Consider the following 23,003-nt stretch of genomic DNA (forward strand, 5'->3'; position numbering starts at 1 on the left):
GCAGAACATGGAAGGCCAATAGGGATACAAACAATTGATTGTCGAATTCGCTGTTTTGTTTTTTTTTTATTTCAGTCACACTGATTGGCTTGGGACCAGGAATGGAATGGGGTTATCTTAGATGAAGTTAACTATAATTCCTCGTTTGGTAACCTAATTTCAGACAGGTTAATTTTTTTGTTTTCAATTACAAATCAATCGTAAAAGGAGCATTTTCATGCGTCTGGATTTTTATCCTCATCCTTTGCAACTAGGTCTTCTTCTTCTTGACTGACTTTAGAACTCGGGGTGAGTCTTCACCGCATCTACTATAGCGCTCTATTTTCTACGATATTGCGCTTCCATTTTCCATTGTTGTACTCAAATTCTACGTAAATCGGCTTTAACATTATCCCTCCATCTTTTTCTGGAACGGCCTACAGATCTTCTACAGTTTGGTCTCTCAAAAAACACTGTCCTCAGCACTCTGTCTAGGTACACATAAATAATACAACATAATATGACGAGGAGAATTATCAGAGACCTGTACAGTATGTACAGTACCAAAGTACTTGGGGGTAAAATTGGACCGCACTCTCACATTTACAGATTACTGCGAAGACACAGAGGCAAATATTTCCTAAAGAAATAACATAATACGTAAGCTAAGTGGAACAAGTTGGGAAGCTTTAGCAAGTGTGCTAAGAACATTAGCCATAGCTTGGTATTTCTCTGCAGCGGAATATTAAGCTCCAGTTTTGAATCACTCAATCGTGATTGTGCTATAAACCAGACAAATAATATTCGGGTGCTTGAAACCTACTCCAGTTCATAACTTATACTCGTTGATCCAAATTGCTCCTCCTGACATCACAACGAAAGTGATTATTGAGTGACTCATGCCATTCCACGTTGGCCAGCAAAGGCACTTATCAAGGTTGAAATCTCGTAGAGTTTCATGAACACCACGCCTTCAATCTAAACCACCACTGAACGACGCCGCCTACAGCTTTGGAGAGAAGCGTCGGATGCTGGTGCAAGTCGCTGGTGATGACAAGTGCGACTGCGGTGAAGTGCAAAATCCCGAACATCCATTGGTTTACACGGACTTAACCCAGGTATGAACTCATTTTGACCTAATGCAACTAATGATAGTGTCATCCAAGCGGCGAAACGTTGGTGGTATCAAATATAAAGAAGTGATCCGAACACGGAAAGTAAATACGTACCTGCGGCTGTTCACTCTTTCAGATTAAGATGGAAATATGTGAGTAACATACAAAGATGATAATGGACGTACTTCACACGGTGTGAGGCATTTAGGGTGGATTTGTGCCACATGATGGGAACGGAGATGAGAAGAGGTTAGACTACAAAATATAATTGTTTTAAAGATGTTATGATGATTACGGCAGATGAAGAGATGATTATGGCTGATGTTAAAGCAGAGCATATTAGTAAGCACGTATGATGTATTTTTATTAGCTTGCTGTCTTGTTATTAGTTAGCTCCTACTATGTTTTTCTGACTTCTTATTAAATTTTAGTCTATATAAATAAAAATGAATCTCCAAAATGTTTGTAAGCGCATAATTTCAAAACGACTACACCAAATTAGTTCACAAGAAGGTTTGTGTTAAAGATAATTTTCAAAAAAATGTACATTACAAATAAGTAAAAAATATTTTTTTTTTGCAAAATAGTATAAAATAAAATAAAATGAAACAAAATAAAATTAATTTAAATTTAAAAAAAAATTAACAAACAAACAACACACTATAAAATAAATTAGAATAAAGAGGAATAAAATAGAATAGAATAGAATAAACCAGAATTAAAAAGCATAAAATAGAATCAAATAGAATATAATAGAATAAAATACAATAAAATAAAACAAAATAAAATAAAATAAAATAAAATAAAATAATATAAAATAAAATCAAAAAGAATAAAATAGAGAAAAATAGAATTGAATACAATAAAATAGAATAAAATAAATTTAAATTAAATTAAATTTAAATAAAATCTAATAAAATGAAGTAAAATAAAATAAAATGGAATAAAATGAAATAAATAGAATAAAATAAAATTAAATATAATAAATTCAAATCTTAAATTTGACGAACATTAATAGACCCGCAGTATGCTAATTCAATTGTATGGTCTGTCATTTGGTCTATCTTCTCTTTTACTTCAGTTTATTATCAAGACTTAGTTTTTTATGTAGCCTAATATGTCTTGTAAAGAAAATTTGAAGCATTTGCCGAAATAAATCGTACACATTTTCTACAATTGAATCAACAACAAAGGATTGCGTACGATACTTTGATAGAAGCTGTGGACATTGGATCTGGCGGAATTTATTTCCTTGATGCTCTGGGATAGACAGAAAGAACATTACTAATTTTATTGTTATTGGCAAAGAATAACATGCAGCAACATAATAACAAGTATTTTTGCCACAAGACCAAAGTGCAACTCTATTTTCCAAGCAGTTGTTAAATATTGGATGTGGTAAAGTCGCTGTTGACACCTCGACTTGATTCATTTCATTACCCAGAGATTTCTGTTACTTAACAGACTCGAAAGAGGAGCTTATTGAACTTTGATACATTATTTAATTTTAAGGCGGTACGAAATTCGCTGGATCAGCTAGTTAAAAATAAAAGTACACAATGAAATTGTTAAAATTAATATAACATATTTTATTTGTCATCAAAGTCAATTTCCTTTCCAAAAAATATTTCAAATTTATTTTGATATATACATTCCATTTTTACGGGAGCAGTAGCCACGTCCAATTTTCGTCGATATAAATTGACAAATATTTTAATTTTCGAATCTAGTTGTATTTGAACCAACAAGGCGTTGGAAAGTATTGTTTGTAGGTGATAATGAGTTCTGTTTTTCCCTTGTAGAAAAACGCAGCTAAGTCCGGGTCTGATATTTTTCCTATAGGCCTTTAAGTTGCCTTGATTATTTTTTGGAATGTTACCTGCTACCGGTAACTTGGATGTGAAAATTTTGAGGCTTTTGAAGAGATTGTTTTGATGATGATTTCTGGTATCTGTATATCTGGACTGTTTCTAATTTGATTTGGGGTGATTCCGAAAATTAGATATTTTTAAAAGAATATTTATTAGTTGGTGGATTCCTTTTTGAACCTCTGAAAGGAGGAAGCAATTTCCCTAAGAGAGTACTCCCCTTGGAGATTAAGGGTTCTCAATAAATTAAATTTTTATTAGCCGGAGTGTCCAGTTTGAGTAAAGCTTTCAGTAGTCTTTAATAATTAGGTACTGTTAAAGAAGGTAAACTATTTTTATAACGTAACAAGTTTTATTTATTTATTTATGTACAAAGTTTTATTTTGTTAACGTAACAAAATCCTCTCCGTTCACAAATTAATTACTACGAACGAAAGAATTATGTCATCAAATGTATGTCAAATACCCTATTATGTCCTAAAACAAAAACTTCTTTAACCCATTTACGGCCAAAGGTGCGTAAACGCAACCTTTATTGGTAATTTTTTTTTTTTGGCCCGAAAATAATTTTCTTATTGTTTTCTTTTTATTGAAGTAACATCTCAATAGATTGAGGTATATAGTATCATTTTTCTTTTGACAAAAATATTACTTTTTAAATATTTTAAGATTATTATAATTTTGCATAATTTAATGATTTATGCACATCTTCATACAAAAAATTTTTCCGATACTAATTATAAACTTAATTCATATTTTGTATTCTATAATTATAAAAATATGTTGAAATTTTTATTATTCTAAAAACTTATTCATTCATACTTTAAAAATAAGGTCTATAATTGCATGTTTATACGATGGATTCGTATACGCACCTTTGGCCGAAACCATATTATATTTTTTTCGTAGACTAAACAATCTGAAATTACGATCTCGTCAATAGTCAATACACTTCAATACACTTAAATCAGTTTGAAAGTTTCCTTGTGTCTATTTGTTTTATATTCCATATAAGTTGAAATGAGGTAAGCTAAATTATTATCATATGAATGCGTGTATATAGTAGTAAGAGTGCATTTTTTGTTTATTTTAGTAAATTCTCGAAATATGAAATGAAGAGGGCACTAACTACTAAAGAGTAAATGGCTTTGTAGAAGAAGACTCAGACTGTGAAAATGCTGACTCACTTGATGTGGTTTATGTGCCGCCGGAAACAGATGAAATTTCCGATGTAGAAGACATTGATGATAATATTATTGGTGAAGAAGGAATAAAAACAGATATTGCAGGTACATATGAAATACAAGTGAATGGGAATTCTGACGATTCTGATAATGATATTCCTCTGAACCACAGATCAAAACGTCCAAAGAAAGAACCAGGCAAGAATAATAAATCCAAATTTGTCCCAAGTTGGGTAAAAACAGATACTCCTTCGTACTCGGCAGTAATTCAACATCAGTCTGATCGATATTTAGAAAATATAAAAGCCAACCATGGAGGCAAGTCACCTATTGAAGTTTTTTCACTCTTTTTTGATAAAGAAGTAAGTGAGAGCATTCGATATTTTACAAATATTTATGCATCGCAGAATAACCGTCACGATTTTGAAATGAATGATAAAGATTTAAAAAAATTTATTGGCATATGTATATTATCTGGTTATCACACTCTGCCTCAAGTTGATAGGTATTGGTCGAAGCTCTTTTTGGACTATTAAAAGAAAAAGGATTCTTTGCAACAGGAACAGTAAGGGAAAATCGCACTGCTAAGTGTCCTCTAGAAGAAAACAAAATTATGAAAAAAAAGGAAAGAGGTTCATATACATGTGCATTCGATTCCAATTTAGAAGTTTTGGTGACAAGATGGAACGATAATTCAGTAGTGACTGTAATGACAAATACATGTGACGTTTTGCCCCTTATGCAAACTAAACGTTATAACCGTAAAGAACACAAAGAAATTCTTATCCCTCAGCCTAATATAATTCACCAATATAACCAATACATGGGTGGAGTGGATCTGCATGATAATGGCATTGCGAATTACCGTATTAAAATAAGAGGAAAAAAGTGGTGGTGACCATTGCTTACTAATATAATTGACAGTATGGTGGTCAATAGTTGGAAAATTTTTAAAATTGCGAATGATTCTAAAATTTCCCAACTGGAGTTTCGTTCGAGATTGGTTCTTAACTTACTAAAATATATTGGACATGCAGAGAATAGTGAAGAAACCGCTACATCATTGTCAAACTCAGTATATGGACGTCTATCTAAATTTGCTTTACCAAATGAAACTAGATTCGACAATATTGGCCACATTATAAAAAGAGACGATAATAGTGCAAGAAGAAAATGTCGGATGTGCAAAAGTAATACTATTGATTTATGTAAAAAGTGTACAGTGCAGCTACACCCCGAATGTTTCGAAAATTTTCATCTTAAAATTTAATTTACAGTTAAGATACAATATGTTCCTTTTTTAAAAATTGTATGCGTATTCGGCCAAAGGTGCGTATACGCACCCACCTGTTTTTCCTTTCATAAGACAAAAAAATTCTTTTTGGTTGTAAATTAGTCTTAATTTATGTGTTTTTAATCCAATCTAATAAATCAATTGTCAAATTTCTCTTCGTTTATTGTCTCGGTCCTTAATGGGTTAATTAGGTCCTAAAAATATTTTCTTGTGGCATGTCTAAGTTAAATATTGTGTTTATATGGGTTCAAGCCACAGTTGATTGTAAGGACAATTACATTTTATAATTGTGATTGACGTTTCGATTTCCACACCAGAAATCGTTTCCAAAAGATTTTTTTTAAAAATGTGCTTAAGAAATATAACCAAAAGTTGTTTGGATTAACATAACCCAAATTTTGTCATCTATTTATCAACGGTTATTTTAACGGCAATGAACGGATGGATATCCATTTCTATTGACAATTACGCGGCCTAGGTAGCACAGAGGTGAGTGTATCCACCTTTGATGCCGAATGATGTGGGATTGATTTCCAGTACAAAATCAAAAAGTATTACCTAGGTCGTCGCTTTGAACGCCCTGACCAATCACGAAGTTGTAATCTGTCTAGTACAGCTCCTCTTCACTTAGTCGTTCAGAGTTGACGTTAAACTGTAGTTCCCATGTATTTATATACGCTGAATAATAAACAACACAGATGCAGATCTGTAATTACAAAATGTCGATATCATGATGATCTAACTAATTAAATACTCTATGACCTATCCAAATAACATAAAATAATTATTGTTTGGAAGCTATGTTCTTGCGGCATTTTAATATTATTTATTATCTTTAATGAAAATTAACCACAATTTCAGTTGAAAATACATTTATTTTGGCATTTCGATTTCCCCTTCTGAAATCTTTCTCAAACTCCAAATTAAAACGTTTTATTACTAAATTAGAACGATTTCCCAAGTTGAAATAAACGTATTTTGAACTGAAATTACAATTGATTTCCATTAAAGGTAAATAATAAAGAAATTAGTATTATCAATGTTATTTCGCTGTTTATTGTTGAATATTATTGCGGTATATTGTTATCATACTATTAAAGATCATCATCATCATACTGGCTTTGTAACTCCGTTTGGGTCTTGTGGGTGCTAGCCTCCTCAATAATTTCTCTCCAGTTGTCTCTATCCATCGCCCTCCTCCGCCAAGCACGTATTCCCATATTTCTCATGTCTTCATCGATGTTATTAAGGAATCTTGTTCTGGGTCTTCCCCTTCTCTCTGACGAATGGGTCGATCAGGGAGCGTTTTTCTAGTTGGGTCATTTTGTTCCATCCGCATTACATGCCCTATCCACCTCAGACGTCTTATCTTAATATATTTTACAATATCTGATTCCTGGTATATTCTATAAAGTTCGAAGTTGTATCGTCTCCACATTACATTGTCATTTACCGCTCCATAGATTCGCCTTAGTACTTTTCTTTCGATACATCCTAACATGTTTTAATTACTTTTTGTTTTAGAGTCCAGGTCTCCGAACCATATGTTAGGACTGGGAAAATTAGAGTTTTACTTTGTATTTCTCGATATAATTGAGGATTTAAGAAGGAGATCAAGCCCAAAATAGCACCTGTTGGCTGTGCAACTTATGCGGTTTATGTCAGCGATGGTGTTATTTTCAGTGTCGTTGAGCGCTTCCAGGTATACTGTTCCTTACTTACTTTATGTTGGCCACATAGATGGCCCCTTTCATTTGCTAAAATTAGGCCGTCTTCTGTTCAGGTCCCTCTCATCTCTGCGCATGATAGTAGATCGTAACTAGTCTGGACTGCGTGGCAGTTACAGGTATCGTCAGTCCATTTCTCAGGTTACTAGCACAACGTAAAAGACTGGTGATTAGTATGTTTAGCGTTGTCTACGTTGGATACGGTCATATTGTGTTTAACAGTAATTTTCTCTGAGAAGGAAAAATGTGTTGGCTGACGCTTGCCATGGATGTATTCGGCACATCTCTGGCGCTTAGAGGATGGATCTTAAGTTTTTTAGAAAGCTTTTCGGATATTTTAGTCTATTTGGCTGAGTCTGGTGGTCATACAAGAGGTGTATTCGATCGGTCTACTGTTTCTTTCATTTTACCTCAGACGTAATCTGTTTTCTGATAGGTGATGGGACGATTTCAACTATGGGGTAGACCTCTTCGACTGGAGTCGGATTCAGAAAACCCGATATTATACGAATCGTTTTATTTAGAACCACATCGACGGTTTTAGCGTGAGCAGAATTTATCCACACTGGTGCTTCATACTCCGCGGCCGAAAAAACTTAATGCTAAGGCAGAAGTGCGGAAAGTGTTTGGTTGGACTCCCCATTTTGTATTGGTTAGTTTGCGGATGATATTATTTCTGACGCTTACTTTTTTTCTTCATATTTTGACAGTGCTATCAATAAGACAGAGTTCTATGCAGACGCACGCCGATGTAATTTGGAGCCTGGTTGTGTTTCAGCATCTGACTGCGCCATTCCACCTCCGGCGTTCTTGGGGCATACTTGTCTCTAAGGTGGAAAGTTTTTGTGGGATTAAGTTTCAGATGGTTTTCATCATGGTAAAGTGCTAGGACTCTAGGGCATTTGTCAATTTTACTTTTAGTGTATTAAATATTCTCCTGGGCTGCTATAGCTGTATCATCAGCGTAAATAAATTGTCTTGTTTGTTGGTTTATGGGTTTTTGGTTTATGTATGTTGTGTATAGAATTGGCGCGAGTACACTTCCCTGTGGAACAACATTTTTTCTGTCCCTCCACCGATTTTTCTTTGACTGGAGCGTTACGTAGAAGCGTAAACCCATAAACAACAGAACAGAATATACTATCTACGTCTTAAAGGAAAATTCTTAAATTATAACTTACTTATTTTTCACGTATCTACGGAAGAAAAAGAACATGACGAAAATCATGAATTATACGACACCTTAAACAAAGAATATGATCGACGCCTATATCATGACGTGAAAATAATTGCTGGTGACCTTAATGCAAAAATTTCCAAAAAGCAATTTTTTCAGTCAACTATAGGACGTGAGAGCTTACATGAAGAGTCAAATGATACAAATGATTACAAAATACTAGCAAATTGTCTCTACGAAAGGCTAAACGTCTACATAGTGAGCATAATTGGAAAATACTAGGCCGGATTCATTCCAGAAAAATAAACATTTGACCAGATTCATTCAATAAGACAGATCCTCGAGAAAATATTATTATTTAACATTGAAACCCTTCATCTATTTGTCGACTTCAAGGCCGCATATGACCGTGTCAAGATTCAGGCAAGGAGATGCCCTTGCTTGCCTCCTATTTAATATTGCCTTGGAAAAGGCAGTGCAAGACACACGAATTAGAGATGGCGGTACTATTTATAATATATCGATGCAAATCTTAGCATACACTGATTACAATGACATAATAGGGCGTAGCAAGCAACTAGACCGACCTGTTTCGGCGGCGAAACAGGTCGGTCTAGTCATCATCGAAGACAAAACCAAGTACATGTTGATAAACATCTACACCATAGTACACCAAATAGTACACCAAGTACTAAGGATCCTATATCAAATAAGAAACGGGAAACAGTCTTTGTAAGTCATATCTTTGAACGTGTTGACAGCTTCACGTACCTTCCAATTCCGCTCAAAAACATCTTAAGAGGAACTAATTTTTTTATATACAAAACGGTGCTGAGGCTGGTCCTTACTTATTCGGAAGAAACATGAACAGTAACGCAGAAATATGAAAGACTTTTGGGAATATTCGAGCATAAAATACTCAGCAAAACATTTGGAGCTATAAACGAACAAGGGCTGTGGCGTAAAATATATAACTTCGAATTAAACCAACTCTTTAATGACAGACGTCGTAACGTTTATTAAAACACAGGGACTTAGGTGGGCTGGACACATAATACGAATGCCAGAAAACACCTCTAGAAAGAAGAAGCAGATGGCTACCGCAAATTAGGTAGTCAGATGGAATTGAGACCAACTTGGCGACCAACAAAATGGCGACAATTCTTAGAGTTGGCCAGGATCCACAAAGGGTTGTCGAGCGAAAGATGATGAAGATGCATAACTAATTACCTAGAATCGAAGATAGAAATAAAAACCTGAATAGTGCAAGATCCCTCTTTTTTAACTTATATTTTTGTTTCTCTAATAAATCTTGATTTCCTCCAATAAATGGAACAATCAGAGATAATTTACACCCAGAACCCATAATAAAAGTTATTGAAAGAAAACAATTACGGTGGTACGGTCATATATGCAGCATGTTGGCCAAAATTATTTTTAAGAAGTATAAAAACAATGAGAAAGGGGGAAACCATAAAAAACTTGGGGAAGTAGATATACGAGATACAAGAAATAAAACGTTTATCAAGAGACATAAATGGAAAGAATGTGTAACAGAATAGTTATAAGTAGCTCCGAAGCCCTTTATACGACATAAAGAGAGACTAAAGAAAAAAAGGTTTATTTACTGTTGCAATTACCGTTTATGGTATCTCCAAGAATTATAAATTTATAATTTGAATATTTATACAATATATACTTCAAAAAACGATTTATTTAAGCATCAAAAATAATATTTTAGACAAAATTTAATACAGGCAAAAAGGTATCTATTTATTTTATAAATATTTATAAAAAAACTTACCAAGAAATTGAGATCGTCGAATCCATTAGTCATGAAGAGTCCCACATAATCGCCCATCCCTAACCCTTGCAACCACTTCTCCACCGTAGATACATTATCTGCTGAAGAGTTAGCCAAACTATGTTGCGAACAGCTTATTGTCATTAGCCTACTCTGAAACTCCTTCTCTAACTCGGCCACAAAAACCGACTCTCTGACTATACCGGTGCCGAAAGAGGCCATTATCTCCTGGATCTTGGCCCATTCCTCCTGCTCATCGAACGGACTGAGGGCAGATACTCGATCTTTGTGCTGGTCCCTGTTTTCTTTGTTTTCTTTGTTATCGAATTCCTTTTCCGAGCTCGAAGATTTTTCATTGTCGCTTCTAATTCCTTCTCCGTTGGTGCCCTCGTAGAAGCGTTTTAACTTTTTCAGGGTTTTGGGGCGTTCGGCCGGGGTGTTGGGATTGATGTTTTCGAGGACTTTAGTCGTGGCTCCTTTTATTAGACCTAAAAGGTATCAAATAAAAAAGAGACAATCAATAATGGGTAAAATGTCCAGAGGAATTTTCACTTTATGTTCATATCCATGCATTTACACATATTTTAGGGTATGCTATTTATGGTTTAAAAAATATACAAATTGGAATGATTATAAAGAAACTTTTCAGATCATAGTAATTCCATTTAAAAATACATAATTCTATAAAAAAAATTATCTTTACAATGAAATTTTACTCGTTTGATGAACTAAAAAACATCGACTAACATTTCTATTTTATCAACAATTTATAGGTAATACAAAATTAATCCCGGTATTTCTCAGTGTGCTTAATAATAAGACTTTCTTGTTGGATTTTTTTTAATATCATCTCAACTAACTTGTACATAATTATTGTTCCAAGTTTTGGCTATAAAAAGATTATATTTCCACTTATGAATTAGATTCAAAGCAAATTCCAGCGAAATAGACGAGAAATACTCTTGACAGTCGTTATTATTTTGATTTTAGTGTAACTAAAAACAAATTATTTGATATAAAAGGTCATCATAAGGCAGTGGTCTTTACTCTATAAAGAAAATGGTTTAATTTAAGACAAAATATTTAACTGTTTCCGTTTCGATAAGCAACAATTGATACTGAGGGTGACAGTAAAGTGGTGGTGGATGACTAAACCTTATCTACAGAACGTAATTCTTTTTCTAAAGACAAAATGACAAACTTTTAATCAATTATATAAAAATATAAATATCAAAGTTTTATTTAATGTGAAGAATAAGGATAACTGGAAAAATAATTGTAGTATAACGAAATCTAAAAAATATTGCCGTAGTACAATCAACATTAGAAAAGAATATGATATTTTCTCGAGATTTAATGAAACTGCATTAAATATTGGTCTAAAATTAAATGAAGATAAAGTTTAAATATATAGGAGCACAATCACCAATAACAACAAAGTAGAACGAGAAGTTGAAACGAAAATATTGACGGGAAACAGATCTTTCTTTGCAATGCAACATCTAATGAGGTCAAAACTTTTCTATCGATTACCAAAAATCCACATATACAAAACCATAATACGATCAACAGTCGCGTACGGAAGGGGTGCTAATAAAAAAGAAGTAAGTAAATTGCTGGTGTGTAAATATAAAATCCTTCTAGTAATATATGGCCTTCTCAGGATCTACAACAGAATTAGTAAAAACATATTTAAATTGATACCTATTGAGGAAGGAAGAGGAGGCCTATATCCAAAATTGGACAGCAAGGGCTGTATAGATAGATAGATAGATAGATAGACCTATTGAGCAAGTAGGATACAGACCCAACCGCAGCTGCACATATCAGATCCTTTCCCTAACAATACATATTGATGCAGGTTTTCAAAGAAAGCAAAAAACATCCGTCATTGACCTATCAGCTGCATACGATACTCTCTGGAGACAAGGACTAATCTGCAAACTAAACAGTGCTATCCCATGTCAAAAGGTAACCAAACTCATTGATAGCATACTTACCGACAGACCGTTTCAAGTCACAATGGGCAACTTTAAAAGTGTTCAAATGAAGCTCAGCAATGGACTGTCACAGTGATCTGTTTTGGCACCATTACTCTTTAATTTATACATCGCGGACCTACCTGGGACAACTTCGCAAAAATTTCGTTACTCTGACGACTGAGCCATTGCAGCAAGACATAATAACATGGATATTACAGAAACAATACTGACGGATGACGTTATGGGAGAATACTTTCGCAAATGGAGACTACCGCCCAATGCAACGAAAACCGAAGTGTGCTGTTTCCATCTGAATAAAACACAAGCCAACAAAAAACTCTCAGTTCACTTTAAAAACACCCTGCTCACTCATAACTCAACACCAAAATATCGTGGAGTGACTCTGGACAGAACATTAATTTTTAAGGAACACCTACAAAGAACGACGGCAAAACTGAAAATAATATATAGCCCAAAAGCTAGGTGGTAACACATGGGGGTCCTCAGCCTCCGTACTCAGATCATCCGCCCTCGGACTTGTATAATTGGCGGCTAAATATGCTTCCCGGTATGGCTCAATAGCAAACACATGAAGATTATTGACACCCAATTAAACCAGACAATGCGAACGATCTCAGGTACAATTAGACCCACACTGAACTATTGGCTTCCCATTCTCAGTCACATTCCATCGCCGAAACTGCTAAGAAGTCATTCTCTTCTCAGAGAATATGGAAAAATCGAGACTAACCATCAACTACCCACCCACCATGATATGGTTGATATCGAAATAAACAGACTGCGCGCCAGATATCCTCAAAAAATATATTTCTGTTAATCTATTGAAGTAGATCATTTTGATCTTCATTAATCAAAAACAATATTACGTCAAATCAATTATTTGTTTTCCGTAATTAACTACTTAGTACGAAATTAATCCGAAAATGTCACTACAATTTTTATTCTTTATTATTTTGAAACATTTTATTGTTTTATATCAAGTATTATAGTCTGCAATTGGTTTTAAAAGAGGTCAAACTTTCTTCGTTATGAAATACTTAATATAGATGCTGCTAAACAGCGGAAACTCAACAGAAGAAATCGACCACAACTTAGTTGATGAAGTCTCAGCAGATCCGATGCAAAAATGACAGAAAGAAACGAAAACAATATAGTATTCTTATAATAGTGAAATTCTTGTACCTAATCATACAATAATAAAACTGCGTAAATAAAAAACATCTTCAAATTATGTCATCATTTTAAAAGTAATTCTTAAATAGTAAAATTTTGATTAATGAAATATAATGGAAGTTATACTTAGGAATACGCTTCCAAAAGTTTCTAATTAACACAAATCATTTTAATACATATACATAAAACTTACCCGCAAAAGGAATTTCCGAATTGTACTCCTCCAGAATATTATCCACACTTCGATCCGACAAAGATACGCTACTGGAAAAACTCCCGCTTGAACCGTCGTATATCAAAAGATATTCATCTTCGGTCTCCGTTTCCATATCCTTCGATCTCCTCTTGTACTCCTGGTGGATCCACGAAGGAATTTTTTTATAAATGGTAAATGTCAGAGTCGGAAGACTAGCATGCCTTTTTACATTCGCGGTTCGCTTGCGCCACTGAATAGAAAATAATAAACATGCTTCATAGTGCAAATAAAAATTAAAATAGAGCCTTTTATTATTAATAATGAATCAGTTTGCATGCTTGCAAGCGCTATTTTTGTAGTTGCGAACGACAAAAACTGTTAGCCTAAATGTTTGTAACCCTAAAAGCTAAAAATGTAACCCACAAAAGCTTATAATCCGGGACAAAACTTTCTTGGCTATTTTGTAAATGTACATTGTATTGTCGGTTTATAGGTCATATTTTGGAAAGGTATTTCCTGACTATTTGTCAGCAACTATGGAAGGCATTATCAAATATGCGGTGCGGAGGTCAATCTGCGGCACTTGTAGCCGTCGTGTGCACACCAAGATCTGTTGGTTGGTCTGAATCGGTATCGGTAAGTACAAATTTTATGTGCGTTAGGAGTGGTTTTGTATTTCTTGGTGGTCGAGGGACATTCTGTTTAAAAGCAGACCCTCTTCTTTATGATTAAAGTAAATCGGATGTTTTTAAATTTCTATACATTCTACGAACATCTGTGGATAGTAAGATAACGTTATAATAAGCACCAGCTTTTTTACTAAAATTTGGTAATCGTCTTGTATGATTGTATGATCTACAACAACGGATTTTTTATATTGATCTAAATGACAGTTCCTCTTCTGTTCGGTCAAACGGGAATTTACCCCACGGTTTTTTTTCGATGTACAAGGAACCACAGCTAAAAGGAATACTGTAAATTCTTGGTTCTTCTGGATGTTTTACATATCTTAAATTTTTTGTTTCCGTCTTCGTTGGTTTGAAAATAGACTTTATATTTAGTATGTTTTACTTAGATGTTGCTGATACGATTTGTAATATTTGTATATCCGGTAAGAAAGGTTTATCTTTTGGTTCTCTTTGTTGGCCGATATGTTGCATTTATCCAATGAATCACACTGTGATCCGTTGGATTTTCTACCAGAAAATCTAAAAACGCAGGTCTCATATTCTCTATTTCTATGACGTAATGAATCTTACTTTCTTACGAAATAAATTTGTAATACAAGGAAAGATCAAGGGTAAAAAAAGAAGAGGCCGAAGACAGATTTCTTGACTGAGAAAAATTAAGAGAGTGGTATAATTGTAGCTCAGGAGATCTTTTTCGGGCGTCAGCCCATAAGAAACAAATCTTCTTCTTCTTCAGGTGCCATCTCCGCTACGGAGGTTGGCAATCATCATAGCTATTTTAATTTTTGAGGCAGTAGCTCTAAATAGTTGTTTTGAGCTGCATCCAAACCATTCTCTCAGGTTCTTGAGCCATGAAATTCGTCTTCTTTCGATGCTTCTTCTGCCATCTATCTTTCCTTGCATTATGAGTGGCAGGATGCGATACTTCTCGCCCCGCATCACATGTCCGAGATACTGTAGCTTTCTTTCTTTAATTGTAAGTTCAACTTCCTTCTCTTTAACTATTCTTCTCATAATAACCATTATCCGATAGTAAGGACAAGAAGAATAAACTTATAAGTTCACCTTTAGTACTTTAGTAGATCAGAAAAGTACATGGCTTCTAGAAATTACTGACTGGCGCTCTTTAATGCCTCACCAACTTGCACCATAGCAAACAGTAAAACTAAGTCGAAACTCACTAATATATCATCCGGTCCTAGTGTGATTTCTTCCTTTTATACTCTCCTTAATATTTGGCAAACATTAAGATTATATTATTACACTTCAAGAGTAGGAACGACTTTCGAAATTTTCCCAATCGGCGCAGAGAGCAGAGAGATACATTATTCGGAAACAGATAGATGAACGCCGTGACTCGACTAAGTGATTTTTAAACGTAGTTTACTTCTCCTACTAAGATAACTTCATGTAATTTTGGTGCGCATCAAGTGGGCGTGCAGATTATAGGATTTTCAAAATCATTCCTAGTTTTGACAAAGTATAGAAACTAACATGAACTGGGTCACCTATTGACATTCTTAAGGTATTATTGTCGAAAGATCTCGTTACATTAAAATCACCATTATTCGTTCGTTTCTTTTATTTTTGTTTTATTTTTGCTATATGAAACATAACATGGCCTTTAGTAGCTTCTGTTGGTATTTTAGTAATATTTTATGCTATTTAATTGTAATTCCTACTTTTAAAACACTTTCGCCGATCTCTTTTCTAAATATTTATCTGATCTGAACCTTAATTTTATGTAAATCCATGACTTTATAAGCTATAGCCAGTAGCCAAAGGCAATTTCACATAGCAGAAGTCTTCTTTCCTTTCCTTTAAATAGAAGCAAAAGTGTATGCTAAAGGAGATGATGAGGAATCAATAGTGTACGCTATTGAAAAAAATACTTCCATCAAATTACAATTCATGGCTCTTTCCCCTTACCATCCATGTAAAAATATAAGGCCGCTTCCAAACGGGTCCTCCGCTACGTCGTACGAACACTGGTGTTCGAATGTCGAGCGCAATTATGAAGATAGCATCGCGATACCATATTTGATCTCTACTGCGTCGCGTAGACCTGTGGTTGAATAACCATCAAAAATGTAGATATAACATTAACACAGTATGTCATATACTTGTTGCGCGAAGCTGTCAGGGAGAAACTGCATTTGAGATCGATGTTTTTCTGCCTAAAACACGTTTTTAATTTATGTTGCCATCTCTAGAGATCTTTAACCTTATCAAGAACAGACAAAATATCTTGTAAATTATTTCCGCACACAGTAATAAACAAAGCTCTTTAAGGATCTCTCTATATTTGTCTTCTATGACTCCGTCTCCCTACGGATATCGTGGATCAAATTGTATCAAAATCTTCAGTTTATCATTATACAGAAGATCTAGCAGCTTTAAAACTTTCTGTTGCATCCACCTAAGCCATCTGCGGCGTATACCTTTCGAATCATTAATTTTACACTCAACTAACTTACATTTTTATATTATTGTAATAGATATCTACTTTTTTAGGTTATTGCCCAAACTTTCCTTCCTAAAGATAGGCAGAAAGACTTCCTAAAGATTGATGTTTCGATATCTTAATAAAGATATGGGGATGTAGCACGATGACCAATTTAACCAATGTTGTCTGTGCTGTGTAGACTCAGAAAATAAAGTTTACAATGATCCAATTAAGACTGGTACCGGTTTAATTAAATCCGACCACCTGAGTGTGAAGTTGCTCTAGGTAATTTTACCATTACTTTTCCTTTTATGGAAGTCTCCATATAATATCTCCTTCTGGTACCAAAACATCAAAATGGTAAAATTATTGCCTTGACGAGACGAAGTTTATTATTTGTATAGGTGTTCGTTCAATTTATTTATTAAACCATCAAATTAATTTTTGTGATTAATCTTAGAATGCAGAGAAATGTCATATCATGCAACTATTTTACTTATGGTTGATTATTTCTGTCTAAAATCAGTACTTCCTGTTTTTTGGAAGTTAAAGTTAGTTGTGTTCTTCTCATTTCTTAAACTGTGGATTTTTTCATTCCTATACTCATTTTTCCTATCCATCGAATATTTTTCATTAAGAAAGTGTCGATAGTGATATGTGTTTACCGAATTACACAATATTTTTATTATTTTACTACCTAATGTTATTATTATTATATATTATTAAAAACAATTATTAGACAATCGATTCTAGTTTTCGCCTCATCTATTCTTTAAGTCAAATATGGCAAATATTGCGTGTGAACTTTTGATAAAGGTGCAAGAAAGTGTTTTCTTTCTTATTGACATTATACAGAGCGTTGCTAAATTATGGAACAAATTCTTTATTTTGCAAACCATTTATTTCAGATCAAAAACCTGAAATAGGTAATTTTTTGACACGATGACGTAATCGCTGACTTTTTAAATTGAAATGTATGTATGTACCTTTGAAAGGTATTTTAATAATGTATTCATTAGTATCATACCTAACTAATGCTTATTAAATGAAAATAAAAAGTAATTTAAGTTACAATACTTTACAATACAATACAATTTAGTGACAATAAGCAAATCGAGGAACACATTCTTCTTGCACATTATGAATATTTTCCGGAGTAATTCTATTAATTTCGTCTCTAATCAGTCTTGCAATTCCTGTAGATTTTTCGGCTAATCTACATAAAACTTTGATTTTAAATAACCCCTTAGAAAACAATCCAGAGGTATAAGATCTGGAGATCTTAAGGACCACTCTATTGGTACTCGTCTACCAATCCACCTCCCAGTAAAACACTGGTTTAAAAAAATTCACGAACATCACGTTCATAGTACGCATGCACACCATCTTGTTGTTTGTTTGGGTTTATATAACTGCGGACACTGAATCCATTCGCCATACACCATCTTGTAACAAGATACTATAATCTCGTAACTCAGGATTGTTGGCCTTTGGAAACATATTGGCAAGGACTGGTATAACGTATGTTCGCAGAAATTGCAGATGCTATTCTCATATAAGATCTTCTTCAATTAAATCAGGACCAATAATTGTGTCATAAATCATTCCCGCCCATACATTGATTTTCTGATGATGTTGAGTATGACCCCCGTGAGGGTTATCCGGCATCTGCATTTTTGACGATTGACTGAACCATTTCGGTATTTCGAATTTTTGACGGACGGTACTCTCGTCTTTCAGAAGACATAATACCGACCGCTGAGACATGCCTGGGTCCGTCGCAATTTGGCGTGAAGTGTATGAGGATTACTTCCTAACATTTAATACAACGTGAACATGAAGTTTCACGTTTTCAGATATCTTAGGACGTCCAGCATTTTGAAGATTTTTAACATGACCAGTTTCTCTAAATTTTTTCTCAATTTTACTGACTGCTGATAGGTCTTTCTGGATACTTTGCATTAAAAAATCACATACCTGTTGCTGAGTTCTCGTTTTATCTACACATCCTATAAAAATAAAATATTGTGTATGTTGGGTTTCACTTAAAGAAGTCTTAATTTAAGTCTAAAACTTTTTTTATTTGAAATATGATATATCTAACTCAACGTCAACTGATATTTTAATTGACATTGGACAGGCAACTTTATTTTTATCGACAAATAGCAAGTTAGACAAGACAAAAAGCTCTGGTTCGTTCGAAAAAATATTCTCATTGTCAAATATCTTTACATAATCACTTTTATGAGATACACCAGAATAAGGTTCAAGTGGTCCTAATTTATTTAAACAATTTTTTTTTAAAGTGATCGATAATGATTTTATTTCGATCATTCTAAACAAAAAAGGTTCTTTGTAATTTTCTCTAAAATTGATAGATTTGTAGTTGTACAAATTTAAAACTGAAAAAAAAACCAAAAAATGACGATTTTCAAAGCTCAAAAACACAAGTGAAAAATAGTATTTTTGAATTCATCAAGTGCCTAAGTTCAAGTTCCATGAAGGTATAAGTAATAATTAAAAAATTAATATAGAATCATATAGATTCAGCTAAATCATGTATAAAATTTTTGTATAAACCACCATTTTCACCAGATTTTCTAAGATCAGAAAAAGTTTTTTTTTTGTTTTTGCCAGAATTGCCGCATTAATACAACCATTATCATATGATTCTCTCCTTTGTTTTACTTTTATCCCTATATCAGTAGTCACATTTGGGTCGTTAAAACTAGAATCAATTACATCTTTTTCTAATGCAATTTCTCGTTCTTTAATTTTAGCTTCACTTGTATAAAGAAAGTAACAAAATTTATGCCACAAATTTTTGCTGGTTTGAATTTTCATTGTAAAACTACTTAGTAACATTATCTTTTCGACGAGATACAGCTTTTTGAATAATTTGATAAGATACCAGTCTCAATCAATTTCATGATTGCGTGAAGTTATTAGATTTTAGACTCGGTTTTTTTGCACGTATTTCCAGCGGGAATCGTACATACTATGCTAATAAAAGATTGATGACATCGAAATTATTAGACAAAATAACCAAAATGACTATCTACAGAACACTGATTAGGCCCGTAGTAACCTATGGATGTGAAACTTGGGTAATGACGAAAAAAGATGAAGCCCAACTCAGGACATTCGAGAGAAAAATACTGAGGAAAGTATATGGCCCGGTACAAGAGGAAGATGGCACATGGAGAATCAGGAGAAACGACGAGGTTAATGAGTTAAATGAAGGTTATGACATTGTAAGATTTGTGAAAAGTCAAAGACTGTCATGGCTGGGACATGTGCAGAGACAAAACGATGAAAAACACCAAAGAAAATGTTAAAATGGAAGCCCATAGGAAGGCGAAAAAAAGGAAGGCCCAGAACGAGATGGTTGGATGACGTGGAAGACGACCTGAAAACAATGAACATAAGACAATGGAGAAGAAGGGCACAAGAGAGATCTGAATGGAAGGACATAGCCAGACAGGCAAAGACCCATCCAGGGTTATGATGTCAAAAGAAGAAGAAGACTCGGTTTTTTACAAAAAATACAAATTAATCCATTTTCATGCTTTCTTTTAACTGGGACTAAGAAAAAAGACATAACTCATGTGTTCACAACACAAACTAAATGAAACTGATTAAAGGATTGAGTTTTTCATGTATAGTATGTAGCAAATGAAACTTTGGAAACCGTTTGAGGTACACAAAAAGAAGGAGGCCACGTTGCTCAGAATCGGAAGAGATGTGGACGCGGTTCTTTGTATCATCCATAATAGCACATATACAGAAGAAAAATAAAAAAAAAAAAAATAAAAATTTGGGGGATGATAGCTACTAGGTAGATCTAAGCCAGAAATATGGGATAGACATTACAAAGAAAGCAAGTTACCAAAAATTTGCCAAAAAGGACAGAAAACAAGTTAAATGATTTACCACGTACAATTTCGTTGACTCCAACCAAAACCATACTCTCACTATACTGCCCCAAGATACTTTTGCTCACCAAAATTCCTCAAACGATACGTAAACAATAAACAAATGCCCTTTTAGCAGCTAAACAGCCGGTAAAAGCGGCGGTACGCCGTTGAATTCAACCTCTTTCTTCAAGATCTCGTTTCTCAATGATATCAATTATCCACATGTTTGATTTTTGCCGGTAAAACAAATATCCCCACTGCCCACAATCTCATGATTACTATTGTAAACAAATACTTGGTTTATCTTCACGTTCGAGATTTTAAACCGCAGTTCTTAAAGCGGTAAATAGGAACTTATCAGATATACATACAGAGAAACGATTACCCAAGACAATGTTTTCAAATGAGGTATTACACATCTTTTTTTAATTCATACACAAAATAATGAATTTGTTCTATAATTTAGTCGCGCTCTGGATTTTATTTTTCTATTGAAGATAAGTTCTTGGCAAATATGTGTATTTAAAAACAATACATGTTCTTCTTTTTGTGCCTGGGTGTATGGCTGAAAGCAACAAGATCAATAGTATCTTTCAGCGCCCATGTGTTCTTTTACGTTTTTCAAAATATGTATTCCGTTAAGATGGCCTGGAAATATGCATTTTTTTTAATTTTCATGTTTATGACAGACCAGGTATCCAGTGCGAGACTATCCGAATTATTCTAATATTACCTACCTTTGAGTTTCGAAGTCATTTGCAATACGAATATATACAAAAGTAAAAAAATGTTTCCCAGTTTCCAATGTACAATATTACAAACACAGTAACACATAAAAGGAATCGGTTATATATCTAGCAAGGGAAAGGAAATAAAATAAAATGCCAAGATGCCAATAAAGCTTTATTTAATATTACACAACAAATAATATAATAACACTTAAACAAAACATGAAACAATAAAATCTGCTAACAACACATACATACATATATATCTAGCATTGACTAAGCATAACTAACCTGCTGGAAGTATTCCTGATACTATAATATTATTGTGAATATTGTCTCATTGTATCATTTTAAAATTAAACTGATTGTGAATACCGATGCTAAACCGATTCACACTAAAGGATAAACAGTGATAATAATAATAAACTTGAATAACATTAACAACTATTAATATTTGGCTTAATGTATGCATGAAATATTTGTGATCCCAGAAATTAAAAGATTACGAGTAGAAAACACAACGGAATAGCGAAAGAAAGTTAAAAACTTTAAAGATGTTTAATGAGGACACGGCGAAGATATTATAGTTGAATTAATTTTGTAAGGTGAGAGACAAAGTATTTGTTATTAAATTGTTACCCGTTACTATTGAAACAGGCACCATTTTGTAAGAAAATATTAAAAGAGTGTCTTATGTCAAGTATCATTATTTGAAAGTTCTTGTATCACTGAGTATGCTCCTGGTTTTGGCGCACCGTTTCAAATGGCAAATGTTTAATTGTGAAAATGATCTTAAATTTACTTCCAGTGAAAGGATAATAATTTTTGGTTTCCGGAAACTAAGTAACACATGAGCTTTCAAGTAATGTGTCAAATGCCATATATTGATATTTAAAAATATACCTGACGTCATATTTAGACATATTAGTATAACAACAAAAGAATTTTATCAGAATGTGGGAAACTAGAAAAATAAGTTGACTTGTTCGAGCATTTTTCATAAAAGCTGAGGACTACCCAATTATTAGTGGTAATTTATAATTTTTCCACTCTGTGGCTATTTCAAAATCGCACACAAATTTAGAAACATACTAAGTAACACAAGAGCTTTCAAATGAAGAATGACTTGCCATACAACCCGTTTTTAAATATTTTAGGAAATGGACCCCATTCGCCATTTTAAATATGACGTGCATGAAACGTCATAAAAACTATAATAGATTCATTATGTTAGTTACACAAAATGTATTAACTTTAAGTTTAATTGTCCAGAAAATAATTGGGAGAATGGAGACTTTTCACGCACACTGTGTAAGTGTGTTTCAGATAAGAAAAAAAAGAGGATTCAACGAAAACAATAGATACAAAAAAAAGAAAATGGTTATTTGTTTTTAATATAGAGAAGCTAAGTTCGCATTATAGAACCAACTAACAATTCATTTGGTGTTGTCTCCCAAAACTGGAATAATGATTAGATGTCCATCTAATGTAAGTAGAAGCCAAGAAATTAGTATTTTATGGGAAAATCTTTTGTAACTATTCAGTAATTTCATTATAATAACAGGAATACTTTTTGCCATAATTATAAGTTACTTTTTAGGGATATTAAATAACGAAACAAATTAATAATGCTGTAGTATGACTATGTTAGTAAAAATAATATTAAAATAATAAGACGTGTGTGAGTTATGTAGATAAATGCA

At 33.5% G+C, this 23,003-nt stretch overlaps 1 protein-coding gene across 2 annotated transcripts in view; it reads right to left on the reverse strand.

The window, feature by feature from the left end:
- The window catches only part of LOC140439857 (ankyrin repeat and sterile alpha motif domain-containing protein 1B-like), a 192,851-nt gene that overhangs the window by 16,804 nt on the left and 153,044 nt on the right, over positions 1 to 23,003 (reverse strand). The window contains exons 14-15 of one of the 2 annotated variants that reach the window (XM_072530012.1): positions 13,518 to 13,770; positions 10,149 to 10,636 (exon numbers count right to left, since the gene is read on the reverse strand). In XM_072530012.1, the coding sequence (XP_072386113.1) occupies positions 10,149 to 10,636; positions 13,518 to 13,770 (741 nt within the window). The remainder of the gene's footprint in view (positions 1 to 10,148; positions 10,637 to 13,517; positions 13,771 to 23,003) is intronic. The other variant, XM_072530013.1, reaches the window with a different exon arrangement.

The sequence above is a fragment of the Diabrotica undecimpunctata genome, chromosome 4 (genome assembly GCF_040954645.1).
Source record: "Diabrotica undecimpunctata isolate CICGRU chromosome 4, icDiaUnde3, whole genome shotgun sequence".
Classification (NCBI taxonomy): Eukaryota; Metazoa; Arthropoda; class Insecta; order Coleoptera; family Chrysomelidae; genus Diabrotica; species Diabrotica undecimpunctata.